The sequence below is a fragment of the Loxodonta africana genome, chromosome 14 (genome assembly GCF_030014295.1).
Source record: "Loxodonta africana isolate mLoxAfr1 chromosome 14, mLoxAfr1.hap2, whole genome shotgun sequence".
Classification (NCBI taxonomy): domain Eukaryota; kingdom Metazoa; phylum Chordata; class Mammalia; order Proboscidea; family Elephantidae; genus Loxodonta; species Loxodonta africana.
In genome coordinates, this window is record NC_087355.1 from 24,494,671 (window position 1) to 24,510,552 (window position 15,882).

At 42.3% G+C, this 15,882-nt stretch overlaps 1 protein-coding gene across 6 annotated transcripts in view; it reads right to left on the reverse strand.

Annotated features, from left to right (window-relative positions):
* Positions 1-6,116: 6,116 nt before the first annotated feature.
* The window catches only part of UBE2W (ubiquitin conjugating enzyme E2 W), a 76,469-nt gene continuing 66,703 nt past the window's right edge, over positions 6,117-15,882 (reverse strand). For 2 of the 6 annotated variants that reach the window (XM_064267845.1, XM_064267846.1), the window contains exon 6: positions 6,117-6,376. In XM_064267845.1, coding sequence (XP_064123915.1) covers positions 6,276-6,376 — 101 coding nt within the window. In that variant the 3' untranslated portion in view covers positions 6,117-6,275. The remainder of the gene's footprint in view (positions 6,377-15,882) is intronic. The other 4 variants (XM_064267847.1, XM_064267848.1, XM_064267850.1 and 1 more) reach the window with 2 other exon arrangements.

Here is a 15,882-nt window from a genome sequence, read left to right on the forward strand (position 1 = left end):
TTAGCCCATTCAGTCAGCTCTATTCACATATTTCCTTGTCTCCCATTTTCTTATCATGTTCCTTCAAAGTCCCTGACCATCCAGCCAAATCATTGGCCACAGTCCATGAATCAATATATAATCACACAATTTGCTTTCCAAGCAAAGTGAATAACCAGGTGTACTGCTTGAAGTTCTGCCCATTGGGAGGATTTCCCTTCACCATTGCCCTTGAGGGAGGTTCCAGAAAGGGGCTGTAGTGCTGTCACTGTCCATTTTCAAATGATACATGCGTATCATGCAGAACCATCTGTAAATCAGGCATGAGTTTTCTCTCTCAGTCAACTGATCATAAGGAGCTCCCCATGAGGCCATAGGCGCAGACTGGAAGAGGGAAAGTAATGTGACAGGAATGGAGACCACGGGGATTTGGGCCACTTCCTCATGCAACTTACTTGTGTCTTCAGGTCCTGCTCAGGCCTGATCTCATATATATTACTTCCATTTAATGATGGAGTGCTACTGTGCACATCCAACTTTATGGCTCTGTGGGTCAGACAACACCCAGTTCATGACAGGCAGCTCAGGTTGCATGGTGACTTGGTGGCACATGATTAAAAGTTCAATCTCTAGTACGACCCAGTTACAAGCCAAAAGCTGTTTCTCAATAGGAGAGTAGTTATCTGCAGAGGATGGCAGGGTTTTCCTCCAAAATCCTAAGGGTCTGTGCTGTAATTTACCAGTAGGGGCCTGCCAAAGACTCCAAACAGCATCTCTGCCACTGACCCTTCAAGCACCACTGGATCAGCTGGATCATATGGCCCAAGCTGCAGATCGGCTTGCACGGCAGCCTGGACTTGTTGCAGAACCTTCGCTTGTTCTGGGCCCTGCTCAAAACTAGCAGCTTTTTGAGTCACTTCATAAATAGGCCAGAATAGCACACACCTAAATGAGGAATATGTTGCCTCCAAAATCCAAGGAAGCCCACTAGGCATTGTGCCTCCTTTTTAGTTGTGGGAGGGGCCAGACACAATAACTTACCCTTCACTTTAGAAGGAATATCTCGACATGCCCCATACCACTGCACTCCTAAAAATTTCACTGAGGTGGAAGGTGCCTGAATTTTTCTGGGATTGATTTCTCACCCTCTTGCATGCAAATGTTTTACTAATAAGTCCAGAGTCATTGACACTTCTTCCTTACTAGGTCCAATCAGCATAATGTCATCAATGTAATTGACCAGTGTGACAGCTTGTGGAAGGAAAAGGTGATCAAGGTCTCTGTAGACTAAATTATGACATAGGACTAGACAGTTGATGTAGCTTTGAGGTAGACAACTTAAGGTGTATTGCTGGCCTTGGCAGCTGAAGGCAAACTGATTCTGGTGGTCCTTCAAAACAGGTATGGAGAAAAAGGCATTAGCCAGATCAATAGCTGCATACCGGATACCAGGAGATATAATAACTTGCTCAAGAAATTAAACAACATCTGAAACAGCAGCAGCAATTGGCTTCACCACTTGGTTAAGTATTCGATAGTACACTGTCATACTGCAAGATCCATCTGTTTTTTGCACACGCCAAATAGGTGAGTTGAATGGGGATGTGGTGGGAATCACCACCCCTGTATCCTTCAAGTCTTTGACGGTAGCAGAAATTTCCACAATCCCTCCAGGAATGCCATATTGCTTCCTGTTTACTATTTTCCTTAGTAGGGGTGGTTCTAATAGCTTTCACTTGGCTTTTCCTACCACAATAGCCCTTACTCCATTTGTCATGGATCCAGTGTGGGGGCTCTGTCAGTTGCTGAGTATATCTATTCCAATTATGCATTCCAGAACTGGGGAAATCACTACAGGGTGGGTTTGGAGACCCAGTGGATCTACTGTGAGAGGGACATGAAGTAAGACTCTATTAATAACCTGATCTCCATATGCCCCCAATGGTATTGGCCATTTTTGAATTGGACAATCATATAGTCTACTATGCCAGGAATGACAACTTGAAGAGGAAAGTTGTTGCATTCATTGTCAAAAAGAACATTTCAAGATCTATCCTGAAGTACAATGCTGTCAGTGATAGGATAATATCCATACACCTACCACGAAGACCAGTGAATACGGCTATTATTCAAATTTAGCACAAACCACTAAGGCCAAAGATGAAAAAACTTAAGATTTTTATCAGTTTCTGCACTCTGAAATGGATCAAACATGCAATCAGGATACATTGGTAATTACTGGTGATTGGAATGCGAAAGTTGGAAACAAAGAAGAAGGACCAGTAGCTGGAAAATATGGCCTTAGTGATGGAAACAATGCCAGAGATAGCATGATTGACTTTTGCAAGACCAATGACGTCTTCATTGCTAATACCTTTTTTCACCAACATAAACAGTGACTATACACGTGAACCGCACCAGATGGAATACACAGGAATAAAATTGACTACATCTGTGGAAAGAGGTGATGGAAAAGCTCAATATCATCAGTCAGGACAAGGCCAGGGGCCAACTGTGGAACAGACCATCAATTGCTCATACGCAAGTTCAAGTTGAAACTGAAGAAAATCAGAGCAAGTCCACGAGAGCCAAAATACGACCTTGAGTATATTCCACCTGAATTTAGAGACCATCGCAAGAATAAATTTGACACATTGAATACTAATGACCAAAGACCAGACGAGTTGTGGAATGACATCAAAGACATCATACATGAAGAAAGCAAGGAGTCATTAGAAAGGCCGGAAAGAAAGAAAAGAATCAAATGGATATCAGAAGAGACTCTGAAACTTGCTCTTGAACGTCAAGTAGCTAAAGCAAAATGAAGAAATGATGAAGTAAAAGATCTGAACAAGAGATTTCAAATGGTGGTTGGAGGAGACAAAGTATTATAATGGCATGTGTAAAGGTCTGGAGTTAGAAAACCAAAAGGGAAGAACACGCTTGGCATTTCTCAAGCTGAAGGAAAAAAAAAAAACTGAAGTAAAAATTCAGGCCTCGAGTTGCAATAGTGGATTCTATGGGGAAAATATTAAACGACACAGGAAGCAGCAAAAGAAGATGGAAGGAATACACAGAGTCATTATACCAAAAAGAATTAGTCAACGTCCAACCATTTCAAGAGGTAGCATATTATCAGGAACCAATGGTACTGAAGGAAGAAGACCAAGCTGCACTGAAGGCGTTGGTGAAAAACAAGGCTCCAGGAATTGATGGAATATCAATTGAGATGTTTCAACAAATGGATGAAATTGGCCAACTGACTGGAAGAGATCCATATTTATGTTTATTCCAAAGAAAGATGATCCACCAAATGTGGAAACTATTGAACAATATCATTAATATCACACGCAAGTAAAATTTTGCTGAAGATCATTCAAAAGCGGCTGCAGTGGTATATCGACAGGGAACTGCCAGAAATTCAGGCTGGATTCAGAAGAGTACGTGGAACCAGGGATATCATTGCTGATGTCAGATGGATCCTGGCTGAAAGCAGAGAATACCAGAAGGATGCTTACCTCTGTTTTATTGACTCTGCAAAGGCATTCAACTGTGTGGATCATAACAAATAATAGATAACGTTGTGAAGACCGGGAATTCTAGAACACTTGATTGTGCTCATGAGGAACCTGTATATAGATCAAAAGGCAGTTGTTTGGACAGAACAAGGGGATACTGAGTGGTTTAAAGTCAGGAAAGGTGTGTGTCAAGGTTGTATCCTTTCACCATACCTATTTAATCTGTATGCTGAGCAAATAATCCGAGAAGCTAGACTATACAAAGAAGAATGGGGCATCAGGATTGGAGGAAGACTCACTAACAACCTTCATTATGCAGATAACACAACCTTGCTTGATGAAAGTGAAGAGGACTTGAAGCACTGACTCATGAAGATCAAAGACCACAGCCTTCAGTATGGATTGCACCTCAAAATAAAGAAAACAAAAATCTTCACAATTGGGCCAATGAGCAACATTATGACAAAAGGAGAAAAGACTGAAGTTGTCAAGGATTTCACTTTACTTGGATCCACAATCAACACCCATGGAAGCAGCAGTAAAGAAATAAAAAAATGCATTGCACTGGGCAAATCTGCTGCAAAGGACCTTTCCAAAGTGTTGAACAGCAAAGATGTCACCTTGAAATCTAAGGTGCGCCTGACCCAAGTCATGGTATTTTCAATCACGTCATATGCATGTGAAAGCAAGACAATAAATAAGGAAGACTGAAGAAGAATCGACGCCTTTGAATTGTGTTGGCGAAGAATATTGAATATACCGTGGACTGCCAAAAAAACGAATAAATCTGTCTTGGAAGAAGTACAACCAGAATGCTCCTTAGAAGGACGGTGAGACTGCGTCTTACATACTTTGGACATGTTGTCAGGAGGGATCAGTTCCTGGAGAAGGACATCACACTTGGAAAAGTACAGGGTCAGCGGAAAAGAGGAAGACCCTCAGTGAGATGGATTGACACAGTGGCTGCAACAATGGGCTGAAGCGTAACAAGGACAAGCTGACAGATGGGTGATGGCTATTACCTTTAGTACAACTATATTTGGTGTAAACTCTAGTATATTTAGTATCCATTTAATAATTTATAAGATTAAGTTAGCATCCTATATTTAATCTACCTTATCTACAATTTACCATAAAATAGTATAAATTTGAAAATGCACTTGCATTAGCCTTTAGTATCATCTTTGTATTATCACCAGGTTTTATTAAAGTGTAGAATTATCACATAGTCTTCAGTCCTTTGTCTTTGAATTGTTAGGTTCTAGAAATGAAACCAATGTACTGACATGTCATTCTTACACTATGCTGTGAGCTCATAATTACTTCCATATTTTAATAAATTACAGGAACATCACAGATCACTTTTTAGCTTCAAATCCATTGCCTGATTCAAATTTGATCATTATGCAACTTAATATATCATATATAGTCCATAAAAGTGATCATAAAAGTATTTGTGCATTGGACATTCATCAAGTCTTTTAAATAGTAGAATTTAAGTGAATTGAAGACTAATACATATTGTTTTGTATGTTTTTATAATGCTCTCAAATCCAATAAGATATAAATCACTATTATGCTTTCAAAATACATATGTATAATCACTCATAATATGAACTTAGGAATAGAAATATGTCTACCTTTGTGAGGCTCTCTAACATGAATTATAAGCCCTTAAAAAATTTTTTTTTTTTAGAAACTTGTAAATCATGAGAAAATTATTTAGAAATATTCTGAACTTAGATGTAGAATCATAGAATCTTGTGTAGCATGTAAAGAACGTAAACAACTTTTAAGTTGACTTTGACCTGACATGGCTGTGATAAAGAAGATATAACATAGTTAATCTTTATAAACTAGTATTGAGACATAAGTCTAAACAACCTCCCTAATATCTAACCTTGAAGAAAACATGTGTCATTTGGTTCATCTCTAACCATGGATAAAAGGCACAAAATACTAGTCTTCGACATCACACTGGCCCTTATTGTGTGAGGCCAAGGTGAGAATTTCACATAGAAAACCTTTATTGCTGCTCATGCAATGAGAGAAGGCAAACAGGTTTTTCTCTGGCCTCCTCTCTCTGAAGACCAAGAGCCTGCTGAGACCCTGGCCACCGCTACCAACCTCAGACCTTAGCTACCTTAGTTCCAGTGGAGGCATGGTTAAGCCTTCCTCCTGGAACCTCTTGTTAAAAGGTAAAAAGCCTTCAACCTCTTGTTTAAAGTGTAAAGATTTGGACTCTAATCATTGAATTAACATTGCAATTGTAATTGTTGATTCTGATTCTCCAGTTCTAAATGAATGAGATCTTACTTGCATGCTTTGCCATAACTACCTTGCAATAAATGAGTTTATGTATCATAAACCTGAGTATCTATTAATTTTCTAAGTTAAAATCTGTATGATACATGTAATTTACCTTTAAAATATATTACACATATTCTTTATGAAACATCTCTTATCGATACTTCTTAAGATGTTTATTATTAATAACTTTCAATTGTTCTTCAATATAAAATACAATTAATGATAAAATATAAGATTAATGTTGCTTTTGTTAACAGAATGCCAGATATTGGGTCTCTTAGTCATCTAGTGCTAGTCGTAACAGAAATACCACAAGTGGATGGCTTGAACAAAGAGGAATTTATTTTCTCACAGTCTAGTAGGTTACAAGTCCAAATTCAGGGTGTTGGCTTCAGGGGAAAGCTTTCTCTCTCTGTTGGCTCTCAAGGAAGGTCCTGGTCCTCAATCTTCCCCTGGTCAAGGAGCTTCTCAGGAGCAGGGACCCTGTGTCCAAAGGATGTGCTCTGCTCCTGGTGCTGCTTTCTTGGTGGTATGAGGTCCCCAACTCTCTGCTTGCTTCCCTTTTCTCTCTAGAGAGATAAAAGGTGGTGAAGGCCACATCCCAGGGAAACTCCCTTTACACTGGATCAGTGCGATGACCTGAGTAAGGGTGGTGTTACAATTCCACCCTCATCCTCTTAACATAAAATTACAATCAGAAAATGGAGGACAACCACACAATACTGGGAATCATGGCCTAACCAAGTTGACACATATTTGGGGATGGGGGGGACACAATTCAATATATGACAGTGGGTTTTACTATGATTGAGTTCCAACAAACATAAGAGGAAAAACATTAGCTTTCTTTCACCATTCAAGTATCACTTAGCAAATATTTATTTTCTTTCCAATAGTGAAAAAAATGTATATATATGGTACAAAATGTACAGACATAAGCCACTGCAATCTAGATGGCATCTACCTCCTGCTGTATCCCTTCTGACTCCCCAGATATTTTACATTCATGCACAATCTCACAGGTTAGAATATTTTAGATAAGTACATGCACAAATACAGAACTATTATCTGCCATTTTGTCAATACAAATACCTGGCTGTAGGTAAATGCTGCAGTCATGCAGTCACTAAAAACCAAAAACCCATTGCTGTCAAGTTGATTGCAACTCATAGCAACCCTATAGGACAGAGTAGAACTGCCCCATAGGGTTTCCAAGGAGTAGCTGGTGGATTCAAACTGCCAAACTTTCCATTAGCATCCATAGCTCTTAACCACTGCACCACTAGGGCCCCGCTGTGGTCACTGGGTGGTGCCAAAGGTTAACATGCTCAGCTACTAACTGAAAGATTGACGGTTTGAATCCACCCAGAGGCACCTCGGAAGAGAGGCCTGGGAATCTATTTCTGAAAAAATCTGTTGAAAGCCCCAAGGAACATAGTTTTACCCTGACACACATAGGGCGCCACGAGTCAATGGCAACTGGTTTAGGTAGATGTTCTCTGCCCCTTAAAGTTCCCTAAACCCATTCTCATTGTGTTGGGAAAGCCTTTCCAATTTCTTTGGTTTTGAAGGGCTGTCAATCTTGTTGCCACAGGAGCAGCCATGCGACCTGGCCATAGTTCCCCATATCCCCAGTTTTTGTGACGGTTGAGAGGTGGTTCCAGATTTATGATTCAAATAAGACCAATAGAAGTCTTCTTTAATATGGATACAAAAAGACTGGGAAAGAAGATTGTTTTCTTTTTCCTCTCTGAGTTGTTTGACTAGGAAGATATTGCTGTTAGTGACCACCCTGCCCACTCCTCAGAGAGGATCTGCCATGGAATAAATCAAAGCAGAGTTGGGAGGAGGAAACAGAGCCCAAACAATTCTCTTTGAGCCCGTCTCCAGCTATTCTTTCTTTTTTTTTTTTTTAAATAGTTTATTTTTGATGGCAATATACACAACCAAACATACATCCATTCACAATCTCTACATGAACAGTTCAGTAGCATTGGTTACATACTTCACGTTGTGTCACCATTCTCACTCCCAGACCCTCACTATCTCTACTCGTATTTCCCATCATCATTACTTTAGGCTCTCTCCCCCTTAAAGTTCTCATTTGTGCTTTAGATTAACTGTTGTTTATGCTCATACAGATAATCCTTTCTAAGAGTGCTACGCCCAAGGCAAACATTATTTATTAATTGGGCTAAACTGTTGTTTAGTTTAACAATAGCTTCATGGAATAGTTTCAGTTCAAGATTTAAAGATTATTTCCAGGCAGGAGATTCAGGGGTTCTCCCAATCTCAATGGATACATTACATTGACAGCATTATGCTCATTGGACCTAGTAAAGAAGTATCAACAACTCTCAACTTTATTTGTAAGACATTTGCGTGCTAAACCAAAAACTAAATTCATTGCTGTGGAGTCAATTCTGACTCACAGCGACCCTACAGGACAGAGTAGAACTGGCCCATAGGATTTCCAAGGAGCAATTGATGGATTCCAACTGCCAATCATTTGGTTAGCAGCCAAGCTCTTAACCACTGTGCCACCAGGGCCCCTTTTGCATGCTAGAGGGTGGGAAAATAACCAGACAAAAATTCAGACCTTCCACCTCGGTGAAATTTCTAGAAGTGTGGGGCATGTCAAGATATTCATTCTAAGGTGAAAGATAAGTTGTTGCATCTGGCCCTTCCTACAACTAAAAAGGAGGCATCATGCCTCAGGTGGGCCTCTTTGGATTTTGGAAGCAACATATCCTTCATTTGTGTGTGCTACTCAGACCTATTCACTAAGTGACTTGAAAAGCTGCTAGTTTTGAGTGGAGCCCAGGACAACAGCAGGCTCTGCAACAGGTCCAGGCTGCCGTGCAAGCCGATCAGCAACTTGGGCCATATGATCCAATGGTGCTTGAATGCTCAGTGGCAGAGATGCTGTTTGGAGTCTTTGGCAGGCCCCTATTGGTGAATCACAACACAGACCCTTAGGATTTTGGAGCAAAGCCCTGCCATTCTCTGCAGATAACTTCTCTCCTTTTGAGAAACAGCTTTTGGCTTGTTACTGGGCCTTAGTAAAGACTGACCTCTTAACCATGGGCCACCAGGTTCCCAAATGACCTGAGCTGGCTGTCATGAACTGGATGTTGTCTAACCCACAAAGTCATAAATTTGGACATGCACAACAGCACTCCATCATCAAATGGAAGTGATGTGTATATATGAAATTAGGCCTGAGCAGGCCCTGAAGGCACATGTAAGTTATATAAGGAAGTGCCCCAAATGCCCACGGTCCCCACTTCTGTTACATTACCTGCTCTCTACCAATCTGCACCTATGGCCTCGTGGGGAGATCCTTATTATCAGTTGACTGAGGAAGAGAAAACTTATGTATGTCTGGTTTACAGATGGTTCAATATGCAGGCACCGCTCATAAATGGACAGCTGCAGCACTGCAGCCCATTTCTGGGACTTCCTGAAGGACAGTGGTGAAGGGAAATCTTCCCAGTGGGCAGAACTTCGAGAAGTGCATCTGGTTGTGCATTTTGCTTGAAAGGAGAAATGGCCATATGTGTGATTGTATACTGAATCATGGGCTGTGGCCAATGTTTTGCCTGGATGGTCAGGGGCTTTGAAGGAACATGATTGCCAAGTTGGTAACTAGGAGGTATTGGAAAGAAATATGTCCATAAAACTCTCTGAATGAGGCAAAGAAGTGAAGATATTTGTATTTCATGTGAATGTTCACCAAACGATGACCTCAGCAGAGGATTTTAACAGTCAAGTGAATAGGATGGCACGTTCTGTGGATACCAGTCAGCCTCTTTCTCCAGTCACTCCTGTCATTATCCAATGAGTTCATGAACCAAGTGGCCACGGTAGAAGGCATGGAGGTTATACATGAGCTAAGCAACATGGACTTCCACTCACAAAGGCTGACTTGGCTACAGGTACTGCTGAGAGCCCAGAGACTAACACTGAGTTCCCGATATGACATCATTCCTCAGGGTGATCAGCCAGTAACCTGGTGGCAGGTTGATTACACTGGATCGCTTCCAGCATGGTAAGTACAAGATTTTGTTCTTACTGGGATTGACACTACTCTGGATATGAATTTGCCTTCCCTGCACGCAATGCTTCTACCAAAACTACCACCCGTGGACTTACGGAATGCTTCATCCACCATTATTGTATCCCACAGAGCATCACCTCAGATCAAGGGTCTCACTTCACAGCAAATGAAGTGCAGCATTGGGTCCACTCATGGAATTCACTGGTCTTACTATGTTTCCCATCATCCTGAGACAACTGGGATCTTTTGAAAGACTCAATTATGGCGCCAGACAGCCAGGTGGAAATACCTTGCAGGGTGTTATAAATTGTGTCCCCCCAAAATCTGGCAACTTGGCTAGTCCATGAGTCCCAGTATTGTGTGGCTGTCCACCATTTTGTTATCTGACATAATTTTCCTATGTGTTGTAAATCCTACCTCTATGATGTGAATGAGGCAGGATTAGAGGCAGTTATGTTAATGAGGCAAGACTCAATCTACAAGACTAGGTTTTGCCTTAAGTCAGTCTTTTTTGAGACATAAAAGAGAGAAGGGAGTAAAGATAAAGGGGGACCTCATACCACCAAGAAAACACTGCTGGGAGCAGAGTGTGTCCTTTGGACCCAGGGTTCCTGTGCGGAGAAGCTCCTAGATCAAGGGAAGATTGATGACAAGGACCTTCCTCCAGAGCCGACAGAGAGAGAAAGGACTCCTCTGGAGCCTTCCCTTGCTGGTCTAGAGATCTTATTTCTAAAGGGAGGAATGCTCCTACCAGAAAACACAAGACTGATTCCACCGAATTGGAAGAATGCCACCTGACCACTTCGGGCTCCTCATGCTTCCGAATCAACAGGCAAAGAAGGGAATTACCATATTGTCTGATGTGATTGAAATGGATTCCCAAAATCTAAACCCACTGCTGTTGAGTCTGACTCCTAGCGACCCTATAGGACAGAGTAGAACTGCCCCATTGGGTTTCCAAGGCTGTAACCTTTATAGAAGCAGACTGCCACATCTTTCTCCTGCGAAGCAGCCGGTAGGTTCAAACCACCCACCTTTTGGTTAGCAGCTGAGTGCCATTCCACCAGGGCTCCTGATCCTGATTACCAAGAGGAAACTGGACTGTTTTTACATAATGGAGGTAAGGAAGGGTATGTCTGGAATACAAGAGTTCCCTTAAAACAAACAAAAAACCAAACCCGTTACCATAGAGTCAATTCCAACTTGTAGCGACCCCATCAGACAGAGTAGAACTGCCCTTTAGGGTTTCCAAGCAGTGCCTGGTGAATTTGAACTGCCAACATTTTGGTTAGCAGCCACAGCTCTTAACCACTACGCCACCGGGGTTTCCACATTTATATATATGTGTTTTCTTCCCTCCCTATCCCATTACATTTTATTAAATACAAGATGTAAAGGGGCTAGTGCATTTTTTGTTGTACACATATTAGCTGTATCGTGTTAGGTGTATGACTTTATAATTGTCTTTATTTGTAGATTATGTATTGTTTAAGATGTTTATAGGTGCCAGGTTGACATGGGATGGAATATGATGGTTAATGTTATGTGTCAACTTGACTGGGCTATGATTTTCAGTGGTTTGGCAGACATTGGACTGATTGCTCTTCCATAATGTAACATATGAGCCTCCATGATGTGATCTGATGTGATCAACCAATCAATTGAAAGGGGATTTCCTTGGGATGTGGCCTGTTTCCAGTACATAAATGGATATTCCAGCAAGGCTCACTCTCTCAATCCTGCACTCATCATCTGACCTCTGTTTCTTGGATGTAAGCCTGCAAAAATCTTCAGACCGCAGATTTTGGATTTGCCAGCCCCTACAATTGCATGAGGCATTTCCTTGAAGTAAATTTCTATGTATTTATGAGGAGCCCTGGTGGCACAATGGTTAAGAGCTCAGCTGCTAACCAAAAGGTCAGCAGTTCGAATCCACCAGCCACTCCTTGGAAACCCTATGCAGCAGTTCTACTCTGTTCTGTAGGGTCGCTATGAGTCAGAATCTTCTCGACAGCAACAGGTTTGGTTTTGTTCGGTGTATATATTTGTATATAGCTTCACTGGTTTTGCTCCTCTAGCGAACCCAGACTAAGACAATCATTGAAAAGAGTTAACATTACTTCTTGGGGAAAAAACTATGCTCAAGTAAAATTAGAATGCATTCTTCTAGTCTAAATCCACAGGAGATTGCCTTGAGTAGGTCTATTCTGGATTCCTGAACTGGAAATCAGAGTCAATTACCCTTGCCAAGATGGCCTTCTTGCTGGCCTGTCCCTGAAAACATGGAATACAAAGTGCTAAGACAGTAACTATAGTTTGGAGTCCAGTGAGATTCTTGATGTGTTTCCTGGCAAGAGTGCAACCTGCTGGATTAGGGGCCTTGGTTCCAGGACCCACATATTCTTCCTATTTGGGACAAAGCCCTGTATAGAGGTCTCTGATTCAGTGCATGGAAAGCATTCTGAAAGATGGCACCCCATCCTTGCAGAGTACTGACTCCAAACTGACACATCCACTGCCGACTTAGACTAATACTCTCTCACCCTAATTGCTTCTGGATGGTGCATATGTTATATGATCAGTTGACTATGGTCATGGCCCACTCTTATACCTGCTTTGCTGTGCAGTGGGTCTCCTGGTTAGATGCTATGTTGTGTGGAATCCATGACTATGGACCAGGCACTCCCCTAGACAGTAATGTTGGGTCATAGACTCTGCAGGCTAAATGATAAACCAATACCCAGAGTGTTATCCCTGAGAACGAACTGCTTGCCCTTACAAAAGGGTCCCAATGCAGCCAATTTACCCCAGTTGGCATGTTGGGTGCTGGATATATATTATTTCTGTTAATAACCTAAAGGTTTGTTCTGCAATGCAGTTACTTGGAAATAGTTTAATGCTCTTGAAGCTTGCATTTTACACTTTTTTGTAGGTGGGCACAGAGCAGTGTTTAATCTAGGACTAATTTCTCCCCTCTACTGGAAACCCTGGTGGCGAAGTGGTTAAGTGCTACGGCTGCTAACCAAAAGGTCGGCAGTTTGAACCCACCAGGCACTCCTTGGAAACTCTATGGGGCAGTTCTACTCTGTCCTATAGGGTCGCTGAGTCGGAATTGACTCGATGGCAGTGGGTTTGGCTTTTTTTTTTACTGAGGCAATGATCTTCTGAATATTCCACCCTATGCCTCATGAATTACAAGTTTTTCTACTTTAGCTGGTAAGAACACAAACTATCCCCAGCCCCAAGTGATCTCTGGATACTGCTCCTTCTAGTGTTTTCCCCGGAAACCCTGATACCATAGTAGTTAAGTGCTACGGCTGCTAATCAAAAGGTCAGCAGTTCGAATCCACCAGGCACTCCCTGGAAACTCTATGGGGCAGTTCTACTCTGTCCTATAAGGTCGCTGTGAGTCGGAATCGACTCAACGGCAACGGGTTTCGGGTCAGTATTTTCCTCAGCCTCAGGTAGCTTCTTCACAAGCTGAAGACTTGTTGACAACTATCTGTGGATCACTAGAGCTCCCTTGCTGCAAAGCTCTCTACTCTCCAACATTCTGCCCTGAAAACTCTAGTCATCTTTGGTCTCCCTGGACTACCAGCTCTGTCTCCTCCACTCAGAGAAGCTGGTGGGCTTCACCTAGTTCCCCTTCCTTCCTTTGCAATTTGGCCTCACTAAATATGATGGCTCTGACCCACAGGCCAACGACTCAGTTTAAGGCTTTTGCCAACTGGCAATATGTCAATCCCAGTTACACATTCAGGAATGGGAAAAAAAAAACAGAGTCAGGCCACAGACCCAGTAGACCCACAGTAAGAAAAATGTTGCCACGTACCAAAACTGTTGCTGTGGAGTTGATTCGGACTCATAGCAACCGTATAGGACAACGTAGCACTGCCCCATTGGGTTTCCAAGGCTGTAATCTTTACAGAAGAGGACCACCGTATCTTTCTTCCAAGGAGCAGCTGGTAGGTTTGAACCGCTCACCTTTTGGTTAGCAGCCGAGCACTTAACCACTGTGCCACCAGGGTTCCTTGAATGTTGCTCAAGACCCTGTTTACTGTCTGGGTCCCATTTGCCCCACTCTAACAGGGGAGCCATGATGACCCTTCAGGTCTCCTGTGTTCAAGAGTTCTCAAAACACCCGAGTATTCCCCTTTCTTCACTGTATAATCACCTGAGTAAACACTTGTATGGCCCTTTGGGGGACTTGGGGAAATGTTATAGTATATACTTGCCATGGTATTGCAGGATTCTTCCTCTGAGGACTGGGCTACCTCTTCAATGGGCTCTGGGTATAAGCACTGTTAGAGGTCTGGAAATGTGGCACACTGTGGAATTTTATTGAGGCAAGGCAACCACTCCCCTCAGCCTCCTGTTCAATCATCCTTGTTTTCTTTGGATTACTTATAGTGAGCAGTATCTTCATTGGCTGCCTCTATTTTTGCCCCTCTGGAATGCTGATAGCCATCTCCAGGACTCTACAATAACCGAAGCCCCTGACTTCCAGTGATTATGCATCACCCACCTGTTGTACGTTGTTTTGGGGCTCCATAATTGCTAACACTGATCTAAGTTTTGGCAGAGCCTTTCCTACCAACACCTTGGCCTGCAGAGAGCAGCCATCATTGAACTTCTTAATGATTCTAGTGTCCATCTCATTATCCATACCTGTCAATTCTGACTCATAGTGACCCTACAGAACAGAGTAGAACTGCCCCATACGGTTTCCAAGGCTGTAATCTTACGGAAACAGACTGCCACATCTTTCTCCCTCTGAGTGGCTGGCTGGTGGGTTCAAACTGCTGACCTTTTGGTTAGCAGCCAAGCACTTAACCACTGCTCTAGTAGGACTTCTTCCTCTCCTGAAACTCTACAGCTAATCAGTCGATCTTAAGCTCATTTCACTAGCACCTTACTAGTGGCCTTGAGGACAGTTGCCCTCTGGACCCTACCATGGGAACATAATCCTCTGGTGTCTTCTGACCTCACATAACATCCACTCTAGTCTTTACCACTTTTTTGAGACTTTTCTCCTCTTCCTCCATCTACAGTGGCAATTCAGACATTTAAATTTAGCTCAGCACTGCCCATTTTCCCTTTAGGAGTCTAAGATCCATCCTAGTAGGGAGTCTGCATCATAGCCTGGGGTGCTTTGCAGGGTGTTAAATCACAGTTCCCAAGAGAATGTTCCCAAGGCAATGAACTCTTCCTTATCCAGGTTCATGCTCCAACACCTTTGACCAAACACCTACAAAATTCAGTCCCAACACTCAGTTTCTGCAGGCACATGCTGGATAATATTTTGCAGCTACTTTTAAAGTATAGCCCCTCACCTTCCGTATTAGGCTTCGCAGGTCCCAGCAGGGTATGCTGTGACTTAAACCTACTTTTTGGCCTGACAGCTAGGAGGCGATGTGAAGGTAGATCCTGAGGAAGGTGCCAGATGCGTCTTTTTGCAGAGGAGGGTTTTAGCTTTTTATAAGGAGGTATGGGCCACTTCTACAAGCTCAATTTCAAAGGAGGCAAGGGAATCAAAATTTTGGTGTCATTCATCCAGATGTTTCTATCCATGGTGTCTTATTTCCTAGAATGTGATCACCTTTGTGTGTTACTCACTGCTTTGAAATAATCTTTTGTAGGAATAACTTGAGACCTATGAAGATATTTTCCTCTAGATTCTCATTTGCTCCTACAAGTCATCTCCTGAAAGCACTGCAAGTCTGAAACTACACCTTAATCCAATTGCAAGGCTTGACATTCTCTGAACCACAAAGGACATAGGTGATCAGGCCCTAGGGTACAAATCTGAATCAGGGCTGGTTTGCTCAGTTGACTTGTACTCTGAAGATACAGCCCTTTTAGGTTCCAGCTTTATTTTTTTTGATGAGTGGGATGTTATTAGGGTACTGGTTCAGACACTTCGTTGTTGGCTTTGCTTCCTGGACAACTTTCCCCATGATGCTGCTAAATCAGTGGCTCAGTTTCACAGGTATTTCCTCTCAAGTGATAAATGCC